We start from the raw sequence: 27420 nt of genomic DNA on the forward strand, positions 1-27420 counted from the left end.
TGTATTCTACACCAAGTTAAAAGCATGCAGTATTTTTGGCTGATGTAATGTTGGCATACAGCTACATACAGACAGTGCTGAAACTTGATCAAAAACAAAGCAGGAAAATGAGAAGATGTATGGCTGGAATTTAATGAAGGTATGTCAATAACTTCAAAATCAAGGGTTTAGGTGCGCCTTAGAACATACTGTAAGAATCCTGATACAGATCTGGTTGAATGGATACTGTAGTTTGTTCCGTATGCATTTATTTTGCATTATGAGAGAGAACTGATTGCTTGCAGACAAGTACGTGTCAATCATGAAAATTAAAGGTAAATTAAATATAAACTTCCCCATTATCCTCCTTCTCTTACCTACAGGTTCCATGTACATTGTACCAAGTCAGCATCAAAATAAACAGAAGAATCAGTCTAAGACTGTACATGAGTATGTCCCCCTGAATTATGACACAGGTTCTACTGCCTCCCACCTTCCAGCGGCAGAGCCCTGAGCTCCTGCGAGCACAGCTCCCTCTGGAGCTTGAGCATTGCACAGGGCCGCAGCCCCCGCCCGGGTAAAGGCTTTAGGGGACACCGGGGTCGCCAGGCACAGCCCAGGAGCCTGGCGCAAAGGCTGAGATTCGGAAAGCCTTCTGCCAGAAACAAATACCCTGTTCCTCTGAATATGGCATACCTTCCCAGTGTGACCTAGGAAAAGGGCTAACAGCCCCTGGCTTAAAGGAGAGGTGAGGTACTAAGCCCTGAAAGCCTGAAACTTACTTTCTGTCTAGCGTGACCGATGAGCCTTGACAGGGCTCCCTAGGCGCGGTGTGAGGGGACAGAGGCCGTGATCTAGCTGAGCACTTGTGTCCAGTGTCCCGTGTGCTGAAGCAAGGACTGGCATGTTTAGCCCTCCAGGATGTACGGGATCAAGGTTAATTAACCCAACATCAATTCTGCATGACCAGCTGCCCCACAGAGCAGCCACTTCCGAGCTGAGGTGTCCCTCGGCAGCCAACCAAAGGTTTGCAGCGGATGTAGCTGGCTAGCCAGCGGTGTCGTTTCACCGGTATTCCAAGAGGAGAAGGGAGGGGTGGTACAAGTGCCCTATGACACCAAACAGGCAGGGGGACACGGACCGCAGGCATGTCCAGGTGTGCCCTCACGTCCCGCTCGGCCTGCACCGGGGGCGGCGGTGGCGGGGCCGGAGCCCGCGGGACAGGCCCGTCCCTCAGCGCCCTTCCCCTCCCTTTCCTCGAAGATGCCCCGCTGTGCTTGCTCAACCCGGCGGTGCCCGAGCGCTTCCGCCGCGCTCCGGTCCCCTCGCCCCCGCTGGGCGGCCCCGGGGCGAGGCCGCAGTCCCGCCTCTGCCCTGCCCTGCTCCATATATGCCGGCGGCGGCCGTCCTCCTCAGCTCCCTCCGCGCCAGGATGCCGCTCAGCGCCCCGCGCCAGGCGCTGCTGCTCAGCGCGCTGCTCTGGCGCCTGGCCGCCGCCGGTGAGTGACGGCCCGCGGGACGGACGGGACGGGAGGGATGGGCGCCGGGATCGGTCCCTCGGAGCCGCAGGACGGCGTGTCCCTCAGGGAGCCCGAGAGCCGCCCCGCGCTGGCGGGAAGGGGACAGCGACATTGGCTCGGGCCACCGAGGCTGATCGCTACTGCGGGCTCCTCAGCGGCCTCGGCCGTGCTGGGGAGCGGGGGCGGCCGCGGGGGTCGGCACCTGCAGTGAAGTCGCAAGATTTCCTCCCCTCGTTCCCAGCTCCGAGCTTGTGGAAGAGGTGGAGAAGTAAACGGTGAAGGGTTTCCAGAGGTTACAGGGGTGAGAGGGATTTTCCCGCCCGGCTTCTTCCCAGGCATTTCCCCGAAGCAGCTGTGGCTGGCAGCCCATCTGCTTGAGCGGGACACGAGCTCATCCCGGAGTGGCCCCTCTCAGATATTGTAGGTGTGTGGGGTAACCACTGATTTTTAAAAAGACTTTATCTTTCTAAAATATGTCAACGGGAATCCAGGGGCTAACGCTTTCTGCAGCAGGTAAAACTAAGGATGATTTTGGACTGTGCCTCGTTTGTTCAGTGCTCGAACATTCTCGTGCATGTTCAAGCTTTTGTACCTTCTGCAAAGATCATGGATCAAAAAGGAAGCATTAAACAGAGTTCCAAATTAATTTATCTATTCGGAGTTACAAGACAGAAAAGAATTTTCTTCTCATTTTTCACTTCTGCCAGGACATATTCCTTTAGTAAGATGAGCAGTCCTTTTGTAAGGGCAGGACTGAGCCTTTTTCCCCCAGGAAAACGTTTCCAAGTTGCAATTAAAGGCAACTGCTTCATTTAACTGAATAATGACTGCAGGGAAACAGGAATTATATAAAATATGACTGATAGCACTCTTTTCTGTTTTGTATTTAAAGACTATGAAGAACAACCACCACCAACAGCAGTCAATATAACTTGGTCTTCAATCAATTTTAAAACTATACTACAGTGGCAACCAAAACCATCAGGCTACTTCTATACTGTAGAAATACACGGGTAAGTAGATAACACCATGATATGTTCATTAATGGCAATTGAAGAAAACAAAAAGAGCGTGTTTGTATATTTCTGAAAGTGAATATAACAGGAAAAGCGCCCAAATGTTAGGAATTAGGAAAATTACCAACCCAGTTGTTAATCCTTCCCAGTGTCCAACTATAAAAATACCAGGCTTAGTCTTGTTTTTTCCCACTTCAGAAATGGAGAGATGAGCTTTAGGTCAGTATTTCAGTTCTGGATTTCAGTGCTGCTCGAGAGACCCAGACAGGACACTTTGAAGGAGCTGATACTCAATCTGACATACCACATATTAGACAGAACTTCAGCTTTTTATGTCTTTCAAGGTGTCTGGACTTGTGTCTTCAGTCTTGGGAGGCATCTAATAAATGAGTCTGCATTTTATTTCTAATTGGTGAATCACAGTAATTAATAATTTTGTCTTGCAAAATTACCTTTGTTCGTCTACCTCTGTCAAGACTTGCTCTGATATGTTTTATATAAGCTGTAAAATATTGTGAATATAAAACATAGATAGCTTATGTGAAGTGCCTAATGCCTCTTTCAGACCTGCACAAAACCTTCCATGAAGTTCAGTAATAAATCTGTGCTGGTTTTACCTCCCATTTCAATACATAGAACATTATTAAACATGCCCTGAAGGGAAAACACATCATCAAATTCCTGTGTATTAATGAAAAACTGGTACTGTAGTCTCTACTGCCTCTAAAAGTGGCATAAAAATGAGTGTTCTCTCATGACTAACAGGTAAAATACCAGTGTAATGGCTTAATGTGCTTTTTCATTCTTTAAGAGAGTGATTAGATTAAAGTACTTAAAAGCACATGCTTAGAAGAACAAATTTTATTAAATTTTTTAATCTGGAATTTCTTTACAGACATTTTGCTTGCAGAAAATTGAGTTCAGTTTACCCAGGATTCAGCATAGAATCAGGTGTAGTTCTGCAGCAGAGGCACCTCTTTTGACTGAAGCTGCTCTTCTGGAGGAAGTGGGATTAAATGTTTGCTTTATTGTGTATGTGTATTTACAGAGTACATTTGTTTCATCACAAAGATCAAACCTCTGTCCCTTTTCAGTGCACATCTTGTGGCACTGTCTCTAACTGATATGTGACAAAAGAAATCTGATGAAGTGAGAAGGGAGTTCAGGTGACTCTAAAAAATGAAACTTGATCTACTTTGAGGAAGACCCATTTGTTAATATTCAAACAGTCAGCACTCGCTCTTCCCGCTGAGATCACACAATTTTTGTTCTGCTTAATTCACCAGCAAAAAGAGGGGAAATAATTGAAGGAGTAATATCTAATCTGTTTCTTTGTTCCATGTGAGGAAGTAAAATGAGAAAGTAACACTTTTTTTATAGTCTCATTGCTATTTCGCAAGTAAATGGACTTGCCTTCTTCTACCATTTAAAAATCCAGAGCAGTGCATCATGGGTCATGCTTTTTGTCAGTGTTTTAAAATTGTAATTCTGCACTAAAATTTGCTACTACTGTGTGGTTCTTAGTGGCATTTGCATAGATACAAAACCAAATTACACCTACACAGAGACATTGTTGTCACATTAAACAATCAGCATCTAAAGCTTCCTATAACAACTGATGTTTATTAAGGTAATAGTTTTCAAATGCATCAAGGATAACACCTGATTTATGCATCTTATATTTTTTAAAATACATTCTGCAAGTGCAGAAAAATGCAAAATCAGCACTAGTTATGGTTGCTATTCAATTAAGGTAAAAGATTGAATTAATTAATATATGAGTCTTATAGCATATTTCTGTAATTAACATCAATCATATTTGATTTACTTGATTCTGCTTTGAATTGTGAAATACAGCTGTACAGGATAGCGGCTTTTGAGGTTTTCTGTTCTCCTTTTAGCCTAATACCTGCAAAACTATTCTACTAGATGAGAGAAATCTATACAGTTTGAGGGGAAAAATGTTTCTCAGCATATCTAAATATATTATATATGTGTGTGTGTGTGTGTGTGTGTGTGTGTGTGTGTGTGTGTGTGTATGGTTTGAAAGTGTTGACACTTCTTTCTTGCTCTTTTCAGACAGACATCTGACATAAAGAGAAAATGCATACTGACATCAGAAACAGAGTGTGATGTTACTGATGTGCTCGGGAATGTAAAGGAGACCTATACAGCACACATACTGTCTGTAAATCCTGCAGTGATAGACAACTTTGAAGAACCACCTTTTGCAGTCTCTGAAAAATTTACACCTTATAGTCAGAGTAAGTAGGATTACCAATTAAATCTTACTATAAATTTATTTTCAAGAAACTTCGATTATTTAAACAAGGTTTAGATTGAGCTTAAGTGTTTTTTCTATAGATTCTTACAGTAGCCCTGCTGATATTGGAGAAAATATTCAGTCATAGTGCTTTCCCTGTTGTAGGGGAGAGTGTAAGATTTAGTTACCATTTGTTTCTCACTGCACTGAGTAGACCATATAGTTAATATTATGCACCAGGTAAATATAGGCCTTCACTGGCTTTGTAAACTTGTAATAGATTTAAGGAAGGAAGATAATGGAGGGAGGAAGGAAAAAGAACATGTCCTATATAAAAGATTATGTCAGTTTTTTAATTCTAAAAATCTTTGTTTAGCTGTTATTGGAAAACCAGAGATAAAGGATTATTCACAAAAAGGTTCCAAACTGAATGTCATGTTCAAAGATCCACTTACACCATATATATTTCCTAATGGAAGCTTTCAAAGTATTCAAGATATTTTCCAGCATGACCTGGAATACAAACTCTATTACTGGAAAGATCAAAGTTCTGGAAAGGTAAGGTCTAACTCTTGTTTTTGTTCCATAATAATTGTTATATTCTGTTACACAATTTCTGTGCTACCTTAAGAGCTGACACTTGAAATATTTTTTTCCTTTACAGAAAGATGTAACAACAAAAAGCCGTAATTTTGAAGTAAACATTGACAGTGGAAAGAACTATTGCTTCTATGTCCAGGGAATCATTCCCTCCCGCAGAGAAAACCGTAATGGCCAAGAAAGCATGGTGCTCTGTACCAGTGGAGAAAAGAATATCTTAGATGGTGAGTATTGTGTGATGTTTGTCACTCAGTCTTTAATATTCCAATAAAAACCCCACATCTTTAAATTGTGATACCTGCTATAAACTATTTACTGTGTAAATTAGAATACACAGTTGGAACATGAAGACTCATGAGAAGAACTCACTTTAAGTAAGAGTCCACCATCTTTAGTTGGTTGAGCTGGTTTTAGGGTTTTGCCCAACTGTTTTGGTTAAATTGTCTGAGTTGATGACTGGTGTCTGAGGTTCCAGATCTCATCACTAGCCTTCAGCTTCATTTTTCTCTCTGTTTTCCTCAGATCCTTCCAATAACAGATGCCATAGTAAGTGCTTGAAGGATTAGCTCTAAAACATAGAAATGCTGGAAAACCACATATCCATTTACTTGTAGTATGAGCTGACCTTTAGTTATGCCAAAAGCAGATGATGAGAATAAGACTTTCTTTTATGTTCCAAGATCAGAGGTTGGCAGATTGACTTCTTTACTGGAAGATAAGTTGGCAAGTGTAGGTGAATCAACCAGCCATTTCAGACTAGACATTTGGATATCACTTTCTTCAATAAAAAGGCATCAGTATGACTTAAATAATATCACATTGCTGTACTGTATCTTTCTTCTCCCTGGGTAAGAGTATTTGCACTCTAGAAAAGCTCTTCTAAAATGGCAAATGAACTCAAATCCAGAAAATTTACCACAAAAGTGATAAATTGCAACTTCATTACAATTTAATAGAAAAATCTTCTCTTGGTATTTTCTAATTATAACCTAGATTAGATTTTCAGTTGGAGAGAAACAGTGTACAGGCAGGGGGAATGGTTTGACTTATTCTTATGGTGTTAGCATGGTACTTATGAACTAACTAAACTAGATTGAATCCTAATGTGAACCAGGTAAAATAAAGCATTACTTCAGTTCAACAAATTCATGTAAAAATGTATTTAGTTCACACTGAAGTGATGACTCCACTTCTGTCGGACTGTAAAATATAGAAAGCATTTTTTCATTAAGTGAAATGAGTGCTAAGAGTTTGTAGCACTGTGGGTTCTGATAACTGAATCTTGGATTTTTTTCCCCCTACAGAATATGGAACAGAAGTCTTTATCATCCTAGCAGTGATAGCAGTTGCAGTCATCACTCTTGCCATTGTCCTTCCAGTGGTTCTGTGTAAACGCAAGAAAGCAAAGAAAGCAAGAGCTATGAGAGAAAAGGAGCTGCTTAATGGTGCCTAAGGAAAAAGTACTACAGACACTAGTGGCAGTACCAAAGCAGAAAAAAAAACAACAACAAAAAACCTAAAATGGGTAATTGGGTAGAGCCTTTCAGGCTCTCTGAAACAGAAATTCTTAAGCCCAAACTTTATGTGGATTAAAAAATCCACTAGACAGTACAGATGAAACCAGGTATCAGGAAGCCCTGTGTCATTAGTGGCCAGAGGCTGCAAAAGCATCCTGGTGATCTGTTACAATCATAGAATTATAGAATGTGCTGAGTTGGAAGGGATGCACAGGATCAAGTCCAACTCCTGGCCCAGCACAGCAGCATCCCCAAGAGTGACACCATGTGCCTGAGAGCGTTGTCTAACAGCTTCTTAACCTCTGCCAGGCTGGTGAAGTGACCACTGCCCTGGGGAGCCTTTTCCAGTGCCCAAACACCCTCTGGGTAAGGAACCTTTTCCTGATATCCAGCCTAAACCTTCCCTGATTCAGCTTTGGGTTGTTTTTTGAGTCCTGTCACTGGTCACAAGTGAAGAGGTTGGCACCTGCCCCTCTGCTTCCTTTGGTGATGTTGAAGACCAAAATGTCTCCCCTCAGTCTCCTTTCCTCCAGGCTGAACAGACCAAGTGACGTCAGGCACTCCTCACACAGCTTCCCTTCCAGACCCTTCACCATCCTTGTTCCCCTCCTTTGGACCCTCTCCAACAGCTCAGTGTCAGTTTTATATTGTGGCACCCAAAACTGCCCCAGCCCTGGAGGTGAGGCTGCCCCGGTGCAGAGCAGAGCGGGACCATCCCCTCCCTCGCCCGGCTGCGATGCTGGGCCTGGTGCCCCCAGGACAGGGATGTCCCTCCTGGCTGCCAGGGCTGACTCGCCTTCAACTTTCCCCTGACCAGGACCCCAGGTCCCTTTCTGTGGCACTGCTCTCCAGCCTCTCATTCCCCAGTCTGTCTGTACATCCAGGGTTGGCCCATCCCAGGTGCCAAACCCTGCACTTTCCCTTGTGGAACTTCCTACGGTTGGTGATTGCCCGTCTCTAAATTGTCAAGGTCCCTTTGCAGGGAGATTTCTCCTAGACTGTTTCCAAGCCCCTTCTATTATCCTGTCAAACAGGCTTCTGAACTAGAGGTACTTTTAACTTGATCAGTATGGCCTTACTGAGCCAGAAGATTTACGGTACTTGTGAGGGGAAAAAACACTACTTTTGAAAAATAGGTATCCTTTACCTAACTAAAAGGAACATTTTTCTGTTTCTATGAAACAAACTCTGTATTTATCTGCCTTTTAACAATATTAACTAGTGAAATGATCTGTTAGTTCAGATGTGACAAAATTGCTACTATTATTTCTGCACTTCTTGGATAAAATCAACTTGGTCTGTTTATCTTTGGATGTTAACAAAGGTAAACAAACTGAAACTACTGCACTGGCAACTTGTAAGAAACACTATTGAAGCAGTACTTGCTATTTATCTGGAAAGTATATCCAATTACACTACACCTAGAGTTATACAGACAGGGGAGCCTGATATTTCGAAGTAAGTGCCAGAACAAATACTTTGCAGGCTTTGAGTCAGTAGTAACTCACTTCAGCAAGCACTGAATAGGTAGCAGCATTTACTGCACTTTGAACATAATTTTTAATTAAGCAGTTGATGAATGGTTTCTGTGGTATAGGTTCAGATCATCTTGGTGATGGGATTTGGAGATACCATTTGCTTTGACTTTTAGTATTTATTTTATAGATGAGAATCTAATTTTTATACTGGTGTTATCTGTATTTATGATGGTAATTTATACTTTTCTAGTGAAATAAAGGTGACTGGAAACATAAGTCTTTTCCTTTTCAAAGTGACATATTCATTCCAGAACTAAATTAAATATACACTTAGGAAGCTTAATTTGGGACAGCAGTGTAGGCAAGCTGCCACAATCTAAAAAATGTGTAAAGCAGACTACCAGGGCAGGTCAAAACTAGGAGAAGCCACAGTTCACAAAGTGGAGTTTTTAAAGAGCCCTGACTAACATTTCTGCTGTCCACTTACATGAGCAATTAGGGTTTGCATTCAAAGCATCGCCTTCCATTCCCACAGTGCAGTCTGTACTTGTGCTTGTGGTACTGATGCTCATTCAAGGCATTATGGGGCCTGACCCAGAGATGAGAACTGCTAATGATAGTGGTCAGCATACACAAAACACAAAAAAAACCTCAAGAGAATAGTAAAAAAATCATCGTGTAGTTGGAGCTAATTGGCTGTGGATCTCAACATTTTATATATGCCTCAAAAGAAGATACCCATTGTATTCATGAGAAGGAATACCTTACAAAGTTAATATCCCAATCTAACAATTTGTACAGAATTGTATTTTATATTTTTCCTCCCTGCTGTGCTATAGCTACCATCTTTGTATGGGTAAAGACTCCTGGGAATGTGTGAGTGTGGTTTATGGGGTGTTTTCTTGGGTCTTTAATTCCTCTTTTTACAGAGGGAAGAAAAACTCCAGAATTCAACCCTTCAAAACCCTATTTACTTCATGTTGAGCAATAAATGCTTAATGCATTTTCTGCTGATGCATAAACTTTGTATGGAGAAGGAATCTTACAACAGAAATCAAAACCATGAGAGCTGGTGGGAGTCAATTTAAAAACATTCCAAAGTTGTCATCATTACTTCCTTTCCCCGAGGCGCTCTGCTTCCTCAGCTTCATTCAGTGCCAGACTCACAAAAGGGAAGAGCTAATAGGAAAAGGAAAGCCTGTAATTACAGCATATCATTTATTAAATTAGACCATGCAGTTGCTTGTCATAAACTACACAGAGTGAAGCTATAAATTATATTTCATTACTTCAAGAGATTCTTGGTTTGTTCTGAATATGGGGGAAGGGAAGAAGGGGAGAAGAGACACCCACAGAAACACAAACAAGTGCCTTAAATGGCAAGAGACCCCTGACTACACAAGTTCTGAAAGCCTGAAGCACTTCTGTTTCCTAGCTGCAGTTTGTTATCATCCAACAATGCTGAGTAACCCGAGTCACGCGGCTCACAGATCCTATTTCTAAGAGGGTTTTTTTTGTTTCTGGAGACAGTTGAGAAAGGGGCTTTTTAATTGCAAACTTCTGTAAGTTGTATCCCTTGGGCTGAACCCACACAAAATGTTTTATGCAGAGACTTTCTCAGAGTATTGGGTTGGGCAGAAGTTATCATACTTAAAAAGGTGTTGTCACTAGGAAAGACTAGGCCCATATATATGGCCACTTCAGCACTGTATGGATTTTAACGTGGAGCCAGACACACAGGGAATGGAAACGAGAAAGGGAAGGCTTTTCCTAAGCACCTAAGTTTCCTGGCTCCTCTTCTAAGCAGGTTTCTGTAAGCAGGCATGCTCCTACTGATGCTCCCTATTCCCCTGTTTCGCTTCACTCCCTGTCATTTGAAAAAGGTATCTAACTATTTCAAGTGGATAAATACATTTGCATAGTTCCTTCACACAGTGTTTGTGTCCTCTCCCTGTACAAGTGCATGTGTAACACTGCACACTGTAACAAGCCTGCAGTAAAACCACGTTCTTCTTCACATAAGCAAATAAAGGCTGATACTGTTCTGCTACTTTTCTGTCAGCCCTAACAGCAATGCAGATAATAAATTACTGCCATTACTTAAAATTAACAACCGTAGAGGACTTCATAAGTGTATGATGGATATGGCAGCAAACAGTTTAGCTATTTCTAGCAGACTCAGTGTGAGAAGGCTGCTGCTGAGAGGCATGTAATGATAAGAATGTGATTATGAGCTTAACTTGGATCACTAGTTTGTGGCAAGTCAGGACAAAGAGTTTCTGTATGAAGTAAGAATAAGCCGCTGTGATAGATTACCCTCTCAGTTCAGTTTTGTAATGCTGATTATTTTGCAGGTTAGTAGTGACTGCCACAGTTTCAGAACTTTTTAATACACATTATCAGACCCAAGTGTCAATTGAATAATCTTCTAATTACACAGAATTTACCCACATACAACTAACCATGCTTTCTATAGTCTGTGTTTGTCCTGGTGATCATGTTCAAGAATGACAGGAAAAGAATAACCTGCTGGACAGGACAGAATCAGTAACTGGTCAGCTGAAAATCTTTCCACAACCCTTAGGTGTGGTGCTACTCATCATGGCGTATGTTCCCTCACAGACTACGCCCAGTCAGTCCCTTACACAGACAAACTGCCACAGAGAGCTGCCTTTCCCTTATTTGATGGTGTGTGTCCTCCAGTGCTCTACAGCAGAACTTTTAGCAAAGCTCAGAGCATAAAGATGTGCTGCAGAGGTCTTCCTACAACATATAATGAGAAATCTTCCCACCACTGAGATCCTTCTGCTTTTGGTACAGGCTTTTACTCAACCCACAGAGCCTCTTGTAGCATCCCCCCAAAGGACCCAGAAAGAACATCTTTCCCTGTAACTCCTCAGCATCTAGCTGAATTAGCTACGTTCATAGCAAGATTCCCCTCAGGGGTGGCTTGTTCCATAAAACCTGCCAGTACCTGGTTATAAACATGCAGCCACACTGACTGTCTCCAGGGTTTCAAAGACAGGTTCTGTCTCAGATGTCCAATTGCAGAGGTTGTGCCTGTTTCTCATCTTGTCAAAATCTGCACCCTATTAGTGACATCTTTTAGTGACTGGGTCCTGTAAGAAGCCTAAAATGCTTTTGCCCCTGACTTCCTCTGGCTCCTTTGTTGATGTTTCCCTCCTCTCCTCCATTCCCTACTCATTGCCATTACTTATTCTTCATGAGAGATGAACCCACTGCCTTATTTCCTCAGACAGCTAGGCAGAATCTCATTTTAATCAAAATATGGAACCTGAATAAATCCACATCCATTAATCACAACTGAAAACATATTAATAACATGGAAGCATTATTTTTACCTTGTACAGCTCCCCTTGGTCATTATTATTGAGATAGTAACTTCCAGAACATTCACTAGCACTGCTCCAAGTAACTTACTGCACCGAATTACATTTAAGTATAATTTTTTAGTGCCTTGTTTAAAATAGTAATGAAGTCATTATCATGAATTTAAAGAATCTTCACAGTTACAGATCTCATTTATATTCCCTGATGTATTTTCTTCTACTTTTATTTTCAAGTTTTCTACCTTATTACTTCAAGAAGTATTTAAGCAGCAAAGTACTGACATTGTTAAATTCAAAAAAATGTTTCATTAAAAGAGGTTTAATTAAAACTCACCTTCCTTTCAACAGAGAAATATATTCCCAATGAGATCACATGGCAATTTTTTAATTACTTATTCAGTAATTACACAACTCAATTAAACAGCTAGTGTACTAGAAGAGCTAGTGTGACAAGTGAGATTTTAAAATCTACTCCAAATAGGAAGCACTCATTATTCCAGGGGAGAATGTGGGTTTGTTAGTTGAGGGTTTTTTTACTTTAAAGAGTGCATCCTTGATTAACACAAAGTTTCTCTCTGTTGCCTTCATACTTTACCATCCATTCACCCTAAACATGTACATCTCCACAGAGATAATTCTCAGTCTGATTTCCCAGCTTTCCGCTCGACTCTTAACATGATCACTGGCTTCCAGAAAGCACCAAGGGTGCACCCCACCCTGTGTGTCAGTGCTGCAGGAGTCACTCCGGTGGGACCATGGACCCGTTCCTCCCTCCCCTCACAGCGATCTATCGGAGCAGGGCCCTGCACGTACAGCTTCTACCTTAAGCCATCTCCTCAACAGGATTTCTGGGTCTGCTTTCTGCGCCTCATGTGCCTAGAAAAGGTGACACCAAGTGGTAAAAAAGGGCATAATCAGCACATTAACCATCCAAAGGTTTCTAAACGAATAACACACTGAGATCAAGTCAGATCCAGATTTCACCAATATTTGGAGGAAAAGAGCACAAGAAATTTATTAGATCCTCTCTTTTCTAATAATGAAAAGGAACATAATCTGAACAGCTCAGTAAGAGCTGATATTAAGGATAGGAACAGCTCTCTTCTCCCAAACACCTCCCATGTCCTATTCAGCGCTTCCCTCTGACAGCTTCTCCAGGAATCTTGGGCTATAACATACCCTGTGCTGTCCAATATTCAAACACTGCTGAAACAAGGCCCCAGTTAACAATCAATCAGTACCTACCTATTGTTTGCATGTTGGTGTTGAAGCCTGCACAAAACCATACTCCCTTCTCCTGACAAACTTGCTTAGTCTCAGAAACTCAGGAATAGCTCAGAATTACGTTTTCAGGCTGACTGTTAAGCTTCTCACCAGACTTCCGTGCCTCAGTATCCTTCAAACAGAAAACAGAGTCCTCTTACTGCCTGCCCTTTTAACTCTCAGAGAAATGGCCTAAGTACCTCACAGAAAGAACTGAAGTCTTCTAGAAGTACTGGAAAATGTTTTACTACTGCTGCACATGTCATAAATAGAGCTGTAGAAGTCCTAGCCCTGTGAATTATGTTGAAGTACAAGCTATGTTTGGAATTCTGATAACATGCTATCCAGTGGCAAGGAAAAGAAAGGCATGGGTAGGAATAGCTGGAAGGCAGCTGTGTTTAAAACTGGGGTTATTTTGGGCCATGTGCTTTGAGTTCTACTGAGTCTGTCTTGAAAAAGCAACCCCAAAAACATCTTTTGAAAAAAGACTTTCTACTCCACAGCAAGTGACAGGCACAAGAAGTCAAAATAGCTGAGAGGTTGCTCTGTACCTGTCTCTCAAGCAGGTCCCTACACAACAAACTCAGAGACAATAAAATGCATGGTGCATGCAGGAATCACTACTGTCTGTCACACACACTCCTGCTCCAGTATCTTCTGTACCAGCAGCCTGACGCCCCAGGGCCCAAGGGACAGTTTACAGAGGTTAACACATGAAGCATGAAGAGAACATGCACATCTAACCTCAAGTAGCCTTTCTAAAACTCTCTGCATAGAACTATTGTAAATATAACTATCTTCATAACTGAAAAAAATGGAAAGGCTTTTTTCTTAATCTAGTTAGCATTAGGTGGGCTGAGTAGATTTGACCTTGGCCCTTAATTCCCTACTATGCTCCAGAAAGTATTTGCATATGGTCCCCGGCTTTTCAGAGAAGTCTTGTTGCATAATACTGCATCCAAGTTCTAAGAAGCCTCCAGCACACATGCTTTGCTTTTTAACCATTCTTTTTCCCAACACATTAACCTCTCTATAGATACTTCATCTTTCAGTGTGTTACCACATCTGTCCCATCAGTTGCTTCTGTGTCAACACATTCCTGCAGTAAAATACTACAATTAAGTAAAAAACTTAAGGTTAGCTTATTTTGGGGAGCACTTTTACACTTGTCATGATTCACAGTGATTAAAAGTAGCCGATTGTTTTTCAGAACCTACTTGCACTACACCATTCAGGATAAAGAGATTAAGAGTATATTTGGTTACATAGAAAACCTCTTCAATTGCACACATGGAGTGTGTCCCTGACAGCATGATTAGAGCTGAGGGATCAGAGCAGCATCCCCCAAACTTTCAATAATCAAGCTTAAAAAGTCAACTTTGATTCGTGCCAAACTCTTAAGTCATTTTAATGGAGAAAATTTGCTTAGTCATGTAGGTGGAGTTCCCTATTTCTACCCAAGTAAACCAGCCTCAGCGTTTATTTTTTTTTTGTCTGGACAGAATTGACCTCATTTTTCCAGTTCTGTTCTATTTTGGTTCAGCATCATGTGTGGATGCCACTTGTTTCCCAAAAGGAGGGATGGGTGGGAAATAAAGTTGGTTTGTGGACAAGCCGAGCAGGGAACAGGGCTGGACATTACAACAAATGTGTTCCTTTCACCAGCAAAAGCAATTGTGTTCAATCTTTATGGTTCAGACTTGCCAAAGGTCACTAAGAGAGAGGTTTCTAAGCAGTGTAAGAGATTGTGATTAAGCCTGGTTTGTGAAAGATATAATCCACATATGTGGAGAGTCCAAGTTTCCCTTGTCTCCCATTTAAAATGCCAACTGGATGATTATTCTTGCATTGTAGGATTACTGGCAAATTCATTGCAGGATTACTGGAAAAATGTCTTCAGTTTCCCAAGTCAATCCCCATGGAATTTACTTAGGCATATTATTCTGATTTAATCCCTGAATTTTCCGAATTACTCCCTTACAACAGCTTCTGTCTGTGAAGTTCCAGGCTGCTTGTCATCTGACTCTGCTTTTTTAATACAAGGACAGAAAATGATGCAGAAGTTCAACCAAGGCTTTGAAGATTACATCTTTCTAAGGTTTTTAACATGAAAGACAAGCTGCTTTCATAATAATCTAACTTGGCTATATTTCTGTTTCAAGATGAATAGAATGGTTTGGGTTGAGTAAAACTAGTTTCATCCTCTCTTTGAGTACATGTGACAGGATGGGTTTCATCAGAACATGTAAACAAACATAGCAATCTATCTGTAGTGTGCACAGCCTCTAAACTTCCCAGTGAAATTTCAGGCATCATAAAAAATACCTGACTCTATTTTTGAGCCCTGGCAAGAGCCTTGAACCACAACATGTGAAGTGAAAACCAACCAACCCACCTCTCCCTGACACTACTGTATATCCCTGATTAGTAAAACTAAGAAACCTCTTTCCATGCTCAGGAAAGGGACTGGCACAAACCATCTGCTTATGTCCACTAATAAAGAAGTAAACAGATTGTACATAGAAATAACTGCTTTTAAAAGCAGCTTTATACACAAAAATTTGAATTTGCACACTGTTGATTTTCTTGACAGATAAAAGTTGTGGTTTATTTTCTCTATAAAACCTAGGCAGCCTTTTCACCCCACTATTTTTTGCAGTGGGATTTCAGATGATCATTACCATGGATGTTTCTATGGACATCTCACAGTACCGACAACAGTTAAATTTAAATTTTAATAACGGATTTTTAACTTAGACCTTGATTCAATGTACCTAAAAAATAAATTCATGTATTAAACATCCCTTCCACAACACAGAAATTCCTTTCTTTCCTCGTCTCTAATTGAACAATACTTTGATTTGGAAGACTGCATTCTTGGTTGAAACATTTTCCTTCGAAGGGAGCTCTACCCTTTAAGAGTGCTTTACAATACACTTTTTGCACAACTAATTTCAGTGAAGAAAAGGAAAAATCTGTACTAGTTAGCAATAGAAAATGCTGATCACTTAAAAATCAGTTCATTCAAGCACATCTTGGCTGCACTTTTACACTACTGTTTTTCAAGTATCATAATAGCTGGTATGTCTGCCACAACAAAGGAAAACAATTAAAAATTAAAAATAAGAAAAAGGTGAAAAAAGGTTAACTTATTATCCTCAAAGTAAAAGATGAAGGAGCACTCAAAATAATTACATACTGCTATTATGTTAATCTTATTCAGGCACTTCTAAAATCAACAAAGGGAAAAGAAGTGGCCAGGAGACAAAGAAGAGAGAGGATCACAGAATATTCTGAGCTGGAAGGGACCCAACAAAGATCACTGAGTCCATTTCTTAGGTCAATGGCTCATGTGTTATTAGCACCAGGCTAATACAGCCAACTGAGCCAGTCTCAGCACAGATTTAAAGCAGACTAATGCATCTATAATCCCATTGCTCTTAGTACATGTCTTCAAGAACTGAGCTCATGTACTTGGTTAAGCCTAAACCAAATGGCATCACCTGGCTGATTCCAGGGCAAATTTCAGACAGCACCACAGATTTCAAAGCTCAACATAAGACAATCGCCTCACTGAGTAACTCGATATTTGTAGATATGTGTTCACTATATTATTACAGAATTTCTGATCACATCATTAAGAAACATGAAAAGCCTAGATATATTTTATCTTTAGATTTTTTATTATTATTATTTCAGAGGCACTTAATGTCTTACATTTACATAGCGCCATTTCCCCCCTCCAAAACACTTTACAGTATTTACACACAGGAATGTTTCCCACCGTTGAAATGCAGCCATCTGACTCTTTCCAGTACCATCTTCAAAGCACCAACAATTTGAGACTGAAAGTATTAATCAGTATGTTGTCTACTATGATAGTTCAGAATTCCATTTCATGAATTTCCAACTTCTGCTATTAAAGAAACACAACTTAAATACAGTATCACAGTGCAATTCTGCAACAGAACTGAGACTTCGATCATTTTCATTAGATTTTTTTACAATCTCTCATTAGATCAAGTCTATCTCAAACACTTTGATGTAAGGCCTTTTAATAATATAATTCTAAAATATCATTCTTTTTTATATTTTCTTTGTAAGCTTCCCTTACAATCAAGCCCAGAAGAATATTTTTCTTTCCTTCCAGTATATTTAGAAACAAGTCCTGGCCCTAAGGAGATACCAGCATCCTCAGTTTCAACAAACTTCATGGCACCTAAAGGCAAACCGATTCCTCCTTGATTTTGGAGATGGATTTTTTTGTTTGCTTGTTGTTAGTTTTAAAAATAAATACAGGATTACACAAAATTCTGTTACAACCAGTAAAATTGTAAAGTACAATTGGGATTGGCTGCTGGGGGCAAAGGAAGTGTGCTGTGTATGGTTTTGCTTGTTAGCATTAAAAATACATTAAAGTATCTCAAGTTCACTACGCCACTGCAAAAGACTGCCCTAATCACAAAGATCACAGCAACTTTCTCAGCTTAGAGATTCATTTTTTCTTTGTCTCTCTAAAAGGCTCCTAAAATAAACCTTCCAAGAGAAGAAGTTGCATTCGTGCTGAGAACTTCCACAAAAATAAAACCCCAAACCAAAACCTTCCCACACAACAACCTATCTGGCATCCCTATTTCCATGGTTACACTTTGAAAAAGACTACAACCTCACACACAGCATGCTGCTACCTGCTATGCTATGGCTGCTGTGAGAATCTGAATGGACAGAAACAAGAGATTAGTGAAATCAGACACCTATCTGCCTTCCTGTAAAACAAGTACAAAAATTATTCTGGTACCTTATTCTCTTGAATGTGTTGTACTTCATAAAAGCTTCTCTCTGATCTTTATTGATGCAATATACTCTGATTCTACTGTGGTCACTAGATTCTTGTATCACGAGAGCTGTTTGCATTTGAGTATTTTGAAAGAATACTGACAGATAGGGGCAAGAATGATGATAAAAGGAAAAATATTAACAGGTAGCAATTTCAACATGAAAGAAAATTACTAATTAAACTGGGTAAAAATTAACAAACAGCAGTGCATCCAAGTACATATTCATTTTATAAAAAGTAGGGGCTTTTTAAAATCTAAACCCTCGATAAAAGATGCACAAAGTACAGATGTATTGCATATTTTATGCATGCCTTCATGTAGTGCATTCCTCTATTATATCTTATATGGAACAATAAAAAACTACTAGACCTTCACTGTACAACAGGTAGTGTAATTTTTTTGTTTTAAAGCCTAAACAGCAATTCAGTTTGAATTATACCTTCCTATTCCCTGATCACAAAAAACACCTTGCTGGATTTACGTTTGTCAAAGTCAAATGACAACCACAGTAATCACTTGTATGGATAAAACAATTACAGTAAACTATTGTAAGAGTTTTGTTCCTTTGAGGGGATTTGGAAGCTGGAACAAAAATACCAGGAAGGACTGGAGATCCTTACAAAACACAGAGAATCACTGGTAAATAATTTGTATCAGAAATAAAGAAACATTATGACAATAAGAGATAAACATGAAGAATGAAAGCATTGTTTCAGGCTTCAGAGCCTAGAAGGCCAAACTGAGAGTACCATTATTACTTGCTTTCAAGTTCAGAGCTGAAGGGCAGCTAAAACCATAAAATCATCAGATTTTTTTTGAAGACGGAGAAAAGGAGGAACTTGGAAAAAGTAACTGCTGTATTACAGGACTGAACACAGGACAACTGTCTTCTATTTCACAGATTAACACTTCTGGACCCATTATAACCTCTACTGATTTGAGGAATGACTGGACCCACATTCTTTTCTCTGTTTCACCTTGTGGGAGTCATTCATTTCTTCAGAGCTAAAAATATTCACAAACTTACTTGATACAAGGATCATCATTTTCCCTCCTGCTTTTTCTAGTGAGCCAGTCCTTTCCTCCCTCAACCTCCTCTCAACTCATTACCACAATATTTCTCTGACAGCAAAAGGACAGTTGGGCTGGAGGATGCACGAAGCTTTTGCTAAATTGGGAGAGAATGGTAGCTGAGCTGTAGAAAGGACTGCATGGACATACAGATGTTAAAGATTAATCCAAATCCCAGCAAAGAACAACCTTATTTTTTTTTTAAACACCAGAAGGAATTAGTTTTGTCTTTTAGTTTCAGTTCATCCCTTTTCAGCAAGGGCACATTGGCTACATGACAAGGCTTGGACAAGGAAAAGGCTCTTTCATTTAACAGGGCACAGATCTGAAGACGGGACAATGTCCTGCACCATGCCAGATCTCTCTGAAACATGCATAGAACAGAGCAAAAATCCAAGACTGCTTTGCAGGAACAAGAGAGGTAGCAACCCTAATTTTAACAGGGCTTTTCACTGAAGGGAAAGAAGGTCTACAAAAGTCAAATCAGCCGATTTCAAATGGTTTGCATCCCAGGATGAATCAGGTTACACTAATTTAAGCCCAATTTAATTTAGGCAGGTTTTTAAACCACAAGAATAAGGACATTCTTAGTACATATCAATAATTAAACCAACATATACACAATTAGCAATATCCTACATAATAGTAAATGCTTAACAAGCTGAGTAATTTTATGGTACATTGTCAGACATTCTACACACTTCCTGTAATCATCAGTCTCTAGTAGTTCAGTTCACGACTTTTAAGATCCAAATTCAACTGTGTCTTCAGTTATTTTCTTGAACTCATAGTTTCCTCGGCCATCCATATGCAAGTAGAACTGAAAAAAAAAAGCATATGTTATTAACCCCTCAAAATAACCAGCTCTATAAAGACCTAAATAAATTATAATTTGAAGTACTTTTAAAAATCTTTAAAAAACATTTAAAAAGTTTTAACAAAAACTTAAACTCAGAGGGTAAGCTGCTCCCACCTCACACATCATTAAATTCACCTGCCTCTGTAAAAATGTTAAACTACGTTTTTGCACATCATACATCAGTCTGCTAACAGCCATATCTAGACTTAACACTGTTCTCTTGGGTTTTGTGACAATATACTTAGGGCACAAATTCATCCCTGTGTATTAACTCAGTATTTTTATGCACATGTACAGTCTGTCTGCATAAAAATTAAAAGTAGTACAAGTAAAATCTTAGTTTGCAATAAAAAGTAATCTTAGAGACCTTTTCTTTTAAAGCATAAATGTATCTGATTCGGACTAATGAAGAGTAAAACCTTATAGAAACCCAAACAGAACATGACCTATTAGGATATAAAATGATAACACCTTGAATCACCAAATCAATTTCATAGAGTCACTCAACAAAACCCACAAATATTCTTAATAAAGCAAAGATTACATACATCATGATGTTTCCAGAGTGACTTCCTGTGGGAAACAGTGAAGAGAGTGATGCCAACCTATATGACACAAAAACCCACAAAACAGTTAATTCTTCTCATGGGTTAGGTATTATTTATTTTTCAATATTGTATCAGATGAAGATCTTAAATTCATAACCACAAACTTCCAGACTACTGTTAACACTATATATATATATATATATATATATCTTTTATTACAAGATTTTGCGGGCATGGGGGAAAACAATCAGGAGGGATTTATTGTTTTTAACTGATTTCACCATTCTTTTGCTCCTAAAGATTTGTCAAACATAGAATTAACTGTGTAAAAAAGGCAAGGTAGGAGGCAGGTAAAACAGTAAAGCGGGTGAATAAAGGAATTTTAACAACAAAAAAAATCTCAAACCCACAAAGGATGGAATGAATGACAAACTTAGAGTGACAATTGGAAGTGAATAAGTGAATTCCTTTATTTCCTTGGTCAACTATTCATCCCGACAGTAGCAGCAAGGACAAAATGACTCTGATGATAAAGCGAGGTAACATTTTTTCTTTCTGCAAGGACAGCCTAACCAGGAATTCTATTTTTTAGTAACATGCATCAGTCACTTGGCAAGCACAAATGAATATTCAAGTTAATAGAATAAGAAGTACACGGAAAATAGACTTTAGAACCTGGGTATTGATACCACTGTGGTAAAATCAGTTCATGAAATAATGATCCTTCTCCTGCAGAGTCCTCACCTAATGTCCATTCACTACTACAGAGGGCTCCTTTAATTTCAAGCACATATTTCAGTGGATGCACAGCTTTACTCCATTATCATTCTGGAATACTGCTACTCAATAACTAACGTCATTTCAAGCCCTTCCTCTCCCAGACTAGGGTGTGAAAGTAAATTCACATCCTAAATTCAAAATTGCTTTCACATGGCACTACAGAGACTCTGAAATGGTGAGTTTAAGAGGACAAGGAAACACAAAGCTGTATTTAGCATTGTCTTATTTTCCTAGAGTGCTTGGATTTTTGTATCTCAAAACAGATGGAAACCATAACTTCCAGCCTGGCCAAAAGAAGCCTTTTAAATAAGAAAACATTCTATAATTTTAGATTATTTGGTCCTAACCTGACATTCTAACTCTATCTGGAAAAGTAAGGTTACTTAGCAGTTAGTTAAGAGGCCTCTGTATATCACAGAGACTACATGTACATCTAAATTATCCTAGGACTACAAAATGATTACTGAATTCTAGTGTGCATAAAGTTGTATGCTTCCCTAAGCTTTTTTTCAATTTTTTTTTAATTTTTCTGCAGTAAGCATAAGGAAGAATGAACCTTATACCATTTTAGGTTTCTTGCTAATGTACAGAGAGATAATTCCAGAAACAAAGTGCTCACCTTTCGGCAGTGGCTGTAAATGTAGCCTTCTACATCCACACTAACAGCACTGGTGCACTCATCCAGAATTGCAAACTGGGGCTTATGATAGAACAGCCTTGCCATCTGGAATGCAAGCCAAAAAAACACAAAACATACTGTGGATACAGAACTACCAGCAATGGTGCAGTGTTAGAAAAACTAAGAATTAGTGTCCAAAGATCTACTATGGAAAGGGAATTAAGTTGGCACCCACTGAAACCTGAAAATCCAAAAGTTGCACATTATACTTTTTATTCAAGACAATTTTAGAAATTCTGTTTACATGGTGAAAGGATGTTTAAAAGCCAGTATTTCTTTTTAAATTTTGAGCACAAACCCCACTATTTACAGTTGTTTTCTCAGTATTTAGGTATTTCACATTTTGGGCGTTTCTTCTATGTCAAATACTAATATTTAATTTAATAAATAGAAATAGCTTACAGTTAAGATTTTATTTTTTATGTTCTGCATTTGTTAAGAATTTATGTTTTTGAGACATACTGCCATTCTCTGCTTTTCTCCCCCGCTGAGTACATCCATCCAGTCCTGAACACTATCCCAGCCTCCTTCACGTTCCAAGATTTGACCCAGTTGGACATTATCCAAGTACTCCTTCAGGACCTATGGAAACAGGAATGACAAAGCTTACATGAACTTAGAAGACAAGTGGCTGAAAAAAAGCTATAAAGGATTATACCATAACACTATCAACCTTGATAAGTATTAAAAGCCTATTAAATGCAGTGCTTTTCTTAGCAATTGCAGTATTTCTGAACTGGAAGCATTACTCATCCTGAGCAAGACAAAGGGTTAATGAACTAATTATCATTACCTGGTCAGAAATCCCTTTCTTCTTCTGATCTTCCAAAGTATCTGGATATATGACTTGATCTCTGAGCGTTCCAAGAGTCATGTATGGTCTCTGAGATACAATTAGAGCAAAGAAAGATATGTCAGATATTTCTAAACATAAGAAACAAAGAAAGAGAACTTTACTGTTGAGTAAAGTACTTGGTCTCACCTGAGGAACATAGAACAACTTTCCTCTTACAGGTTTTGTTAAACGCCCACCAAACAAAGGCCACAACTGCAAAAGAAAAAGATTGAAACTTGACTAAAATGTCCAATTACAACCATGCTTTGCATTCTCCCCTGTTTGTTTTATAAAGTTCCCTTACCTCACCAAGAACACGGAACAGGGAACTCTTCCCACACCCATTTGGTCCACAAATCAGCACATTTGCACCAGATCGAACCTAAAATCGCAAAGCCAACACAAAAAGTGGTAGTGAGGATGCATTGCTGAAAGCTTCTACAACCAAAAAGACAATCTGGTATCATCATATGCTTGTACACAATTTTCTAACATTACAATGAGCAATTTCCAGCAAAATTTAGGCTTTTTTCCCCAACTGGTTTAGCACCAAGTGCAGCTGGAAGAAAATGCACTTGTACCAATAAAAACTCTTTTGAGTAAAATAGCTTATTGCCCTTTTTTTTTAAACTAACATGATGATTTGTTTTCCCTTTTCTTACAAACAGGATGACCTTTGAAGCTAACATCTTCCCTTGAAAATTTTATATTAATATTGTTTCCTATGATACTAAAAAACTTACCTCAAAGTTAAGGTCTTGAATCAAAACATCTCCATTAGGTGTCACCAATGGAACATGATCAAACCTGCATAAGTTTCAAAGTTAAAAAAGAAAAAACAACAGTTGCCTAAAAGAAGCTAATACAGCATGTTTACTTGAGAAATTTAAGGCACTGGGAAATACTTCAGCAGTACTTAATTCACCTTCCAGTTTCCAACTATTAACAGCTAAGGAAGTTCTTGAACCAAAAAGGTACCCTAGATTTTAAACATCTACACCTACAGGTTTGGTTTTATCTCCTGTATTTGTTTTTTGAATACTTCTAAGTCTTTGGTCTCCAAAACATCTTGTGAATATAAACCTACATTTAAGGATGTATGGCATTTTAAACCTAGTAGTGAAGAGTATCTCACTAACTCTACAACACACAATGAATGACTTCCCTACTCACCTCCCCCTTGCCTTTTTTTTAAATGAAAAAAAATAGCTGTATCATCTCTTTTCCCCCTTCCTTCCTCGCTTTCCCCTCCACTTCCCTATCTGCTTTCCACACTGTCCAGATTTAGATTATCTGATCTTTTAACTGGCTATATTTTATGCCTTTAAGTAGTAATATTATGTCAGTGCTACATTCCTCAGACTGCAAAGAATGAAGGAATTGATCACAAGTACATCAACAAAATCTCTAAGCAAGCAGAATTACAAGCAAGTACTTTGAAAATTAATATGGATTTGCCCTTGATTTTACAGCTGTATTATATAATGGAATACAATCCTTAACTAACATATTTCTAAGAGGAAACAAGATAGTCTGAGAAGTCATATTCTAAAGGAATGTTTCCAAAAAGCCCAAGTCCAGAGAGCAGATTATGTCTTCTGCTAACATGAGAGGATAAGGACTGACTTACAGATGAAATGCTGAGTGGGTGTGAGGTGGAGTTATCAGTAAATAAAGTACAACATGAACTGCAAAATGTACTAACGGGTATTCAGACCTCTATTAATGGCCACAGAGAGAAAGACTTAAAAAAGTCTACATTGAAAATATTTAACTACTGAACTTGTGGAAACTTTACGAACATACTTGATAAGGTTATCACTGTTGATAATTTCTCCAGATCCAGGAATCAAAGACAAAGGTTGCTTTTTATCTCCATCTTAAATAAAGAAAAAGGTATTAGTGACAGGAATGCTATGCAGAGATGAACATATTGCATATTATATCACATCTACCTTTTTCTTGTGATATCATAGTACGTTGATATTTGCCACTGTTCAAGTCCTTCAGAACCTGCATTAGCTCCGTAATTCGAGCTGTGAAACTTAAAAAAAAAAAAAAAATCCATAGAAGGTCTAATGAGCACTCTGTCAAACTGCTAACATGACAAAGTTATTCAACCTGGCACAGAAGCATATTTAGAGTTGCACCAGGTTGTCTAATGTGCACCATATTTACAAGCTTCTTTTCCTTTTTCTGTAACAGACAAATATTACTTCTTACAATGTAAAAATAAGTTTGGTAAATAATCAATACATAATTGATTTAAGAGCATTTAATAAGGTTTCAACTAAACATTCAAACTGCATGCAAGTACTATCCAGATGTGAAATTCCTAGTGGACACAATTAGCACATCTTCAGATGTGTTTTCAGCATAAAGTGTTTCTAATTTCTGCATTTTTAGCACACTCCAAGGAACAAAGCACAGAAGCTTATTTTAATTTTACAATCAGTTTCTGAAATTGAGAAGATTCTTACTATTAAGCTTACCCAGCCAATCTTGTCATTTCACGTCCTGCTAGGACTATTCTGCCCAAAGCTTGAGACATTCTCAGTAGCATTCTTCCACTTTGGTAGTAATCCTAAAATAGAAGAAAGTTTCTTGATGTGGACTAACAAAATTTTAAATCTAGAGGTTGTTTTAATTCTGGTCTTTTTACCTCCAAAAGTTCTGCGTGAGTGCTATTCTGATGACGAGGATCAGACAGGTTCAAAAATGGACGACTAACAACCAGGTAGCCAACCACAGTGGCAAGGTCTGAAGTTTAAGAATAAATATTAAGCTACACATTAATTGAAACAGTAAGAAAAAAAGACATTTCTTATGTAAAAAGTTTGTTTTGCTATTTATAGAAATCCATTAGCACTTGACATACACTTACATTTGGCAATGATAGTATCAATGAAACCCATAGAGAACCGGAACAGGATGAAATTATGCAAGTGTTCCACCTGGTAAGTTACAGAAGAAAAAAGTTCAAACTCCACCAGTAACTGTTTAACTATCTTTTATTAGACAAATTATTTCTCAGTACCTCAGATACACTAAATGCCTCTAAGTGTGGTAAGCATGGCATAAGAGTACCTGGTGGCAAAGATTTGCACTTGGATTAAAACAACCACGCATGAAGCTAAACAGTGAGAACAATAATTGGGGTGGGTGACAAGGAGGAAGAGAGGCAAGAGAAAGGCCTTTCTAACAGAAACTTCTGCTCTGCTTATAGCCTACCAGCTAATATTTTAATTTAATGAATGTAGCAGCAAAAACACCGAGCCACTATGAGTCAGTTTATATGAACACATCAAGAATCACAACAATAGAATTAATTTCCACTTAAAATGTTTTAAAAGATAAAAGAGGCTTACCAGCTTACGGAAAGTCTTGTGAATAGTCTGTTTTTCTCTCAAGTTTCCATTATAAAAAGCAATTTCCTCACTAAAAAGAAAAAAAAAAAACAACTTGATTTTGTTAAAGAGTCTTTGAAAAAAAGCAGCCATAAAATATCAGAATACAGCATTCACAGTTACTTTATGAAGTAAGGGTTTGTCCTTTTTCACAACAGTAGAACATAGACCCCATTTAGTCTTGACTGTGGAATATAATGCACATACAAATTACAGTATATAAAAGATGCAAACTCTTGGCTCAGACCTGATAGCATCACACTTCCCAAGTTTATTTTAACACACGACTTCCATTTATCCCACAGTATTGTCACTTATATCTTAGCATCCAAGCAAGTGTATACCTGTTTGTAATGAGCCGTGAGTTGACATATCTGTACTCCCCTTCATACTTTTGCTCTATAATAGTCATCTTGCCAATTGGTCTCCTTAAACGTGTAAGGAAAAACCCTGAAATAATCAAGTATGCCATCATGCTAGCTGGACCCTGTGAATATCAAAAAAGAATAAAAACTTAGGTGGTCTCAAATGACAGTATCTGTATCCAAAATCCCTTAGTTCTCACCTCCTATGTGCCTATGTTGCCAACTCAATTATCTTGGCAATTCCCATCACATCACCTTGTTTGGTGTTGTAGATACTGGTTTACAAATTTTACTAATTCTCTGTCCCCAGATGCCCTTCCCACCCCAGCTTTCTATTCAGGTGTTTATCAACACCCAGTGTGACCTGTCCCCTACTGTCCTAGCTTATTTCATTAATGATTTACTGGTATCCTCTCATTTCTTCTCCCTCCTTTCTGCCTACTTCATTTTCTTTACATTTGCTGAACTGTCACACAGCAGTCAATATCTCAATCCCATTGTCCACTTTTATCTATACCTATTTCCTGGGTCTCTCAAGCAGTCCTGAATCCTATGTTTCCATAGATGAAGGACAGATGATAAAATACCACTGAAGTGTGGAATGGCATAAACAGCACATAATAACTACTACAGAGAGCAGAACAAAAACATCTGAGACGAAATTACCGAGGTTTAGTTAAGCCTTACTGCATGTCTGTCTAACAAAATTTGCACCATGTGACCCACAGCTACTCCTTTTCAACTCCTGAACATTTTTGATAATGCATCATTTCACTAATTTGAAGAATTAATTCCGCAATTATTCAGCTTATTGAGTCTTACAGCTCAATGCAAGAAATGGTTCCCCTTCATAGAGGCTGTACAGAAACAGAAAACTTATTTTCACCCTTAAATGGAATTCATGCAAGACATAAGCAGTCAAAAGGCTGTTGTAGTAAATAGGATTTCCAAATAAGTACTAGAAGAAAATAAAAAACTTTCTTGGTCATTCAAATTCTTGATTAAATGCCTGAAAATACTGGTTTTTATTTTGCCTGCCTCAAAATAGAGAG

General features: G+C 38.8%; 2 protein-coding genes across 7 annotated transcripts in view; one reads left to right on the top strand and one right to left on the bottom strand.

Annotated features, from left to right (window-relative positions):
• The first annotated feature begins 496 nt into the window (after positions 1-496).
• On the top strand, positions 497-8649 carry F3 (coagulation factor III, tissue factor). Its single transcript, XM_086901840.1, has 6 exons — positions 497-1478; positions 2392-2512; positions 4595-4779; positions 5155-5336; positions 5443-5602; positions 6683-8649. The coding sequence occupies exons 1-6, from the start codon at positions 1091-1093 to the stop codon at positions 6829-6831; spliced, it is 1185 nt and encodes a 394-aa protein (XP_086757966.1). The 5' UTR covers positions 497-1090; the 3' UTR covers positions 6832-8649.
• Positions 8650-16646: 7997 nt separating this feature from the next.
• The window catches only part of ABCD3 (ATP binding cassette subfamily D member 3), a 28474-nt gene continuing 17700 nt past the window's right edge, over positions 16647-27420 (bottom strand). For all 6 annotated transcript variants that reach the window (XM_086901846.1, XM_086901843.1, XM_023932034.2 and 3 more), the window contains 15 exons: positions 26348-26490; positions 25965-26034; positions 25481-25550; positions 25259-25356; positions 25089-25180; positions 24552-24640; positions 24403-24475; positions 23340-23403; positions 22901-22978; positions 22744-22809; positions 22555-22644; positions 22224-22343; positions 21702-21806; positions 20303-20359; positions 16647-19715 (listed from right to left, as the gene is read on the bottom strand). In XM_086901846.1, the coding sequence (XP_086757972.1) occupies positions 19638-19715; positions 20303-20359; positions 21702-21806; positions 22224-22343; positions 22555-22644; positions 22744-22809; positions 22901-22978; positions 23340-23403; positions 24403-24475; positions 24552-24640; positions 25089-25180; positions 25259-25356; positions 25481-25550; positions 25965-26034; positions 26348-26490 (1293 nt within the window). In that variant the 3' untranslated portion in view covers positions 16647-19637. The remainder of the gene's footprint in view (positions 19716-20302; positions 20360-21701; positions 21807-22223; positions 22344-22554; positions 22645-22743; positions 22810-22900; positions 22979-23339; positions 23404-24402; positions 24476-24551; positions 24641-25088; positions 25181-25258; positions 25357-25480; positions 25551-25964; positions 26035-26347; positions 26491-27420) is intronic.

The sequence above is a fragment of the Cyanistes caeruleus genome, chromosome 9 (genome assembly GCF_971803275.1).
Source record: "Cyanistes caeruleus chromosome 9, bCyaCae1.hap1.1, whole genome shotgun sequence".
In the NCBI taxonomy this organism is placed as follows: Eukaryota; Metazoa; Chordata; class Aves; order Passeriformes; family Paridae; genus Cyanistes; species Cyanistes caeruleus.

What these genes read in the sequence shown, in the direction of transcription:
- F3 (XM_086901840.1), top strand. Translation starts at nt 1,091, where the DNA reads ATGACACCAAACAGGCAGGGGGACACGGACCGCAGGCATGTCCAGGTG. An exon ending in TATACTGTAGAAATACACGG is followed by an intron (nt 2,513 to 4,594) that starts GTAAGTAGATAA and finishes TGCTCTTTTCAG; the next exon opens with ACAGACATCTGACATAAAGA. An exon ending in AAGATCAAAGTTCTGGAAAG is followed by an intron (nt 5,337 to 5,442) that starts GTAAGGTCTAAC and finishes TTTCCTTTACAG; the next exon opens with AAAGATGTAACAACAAAAAG.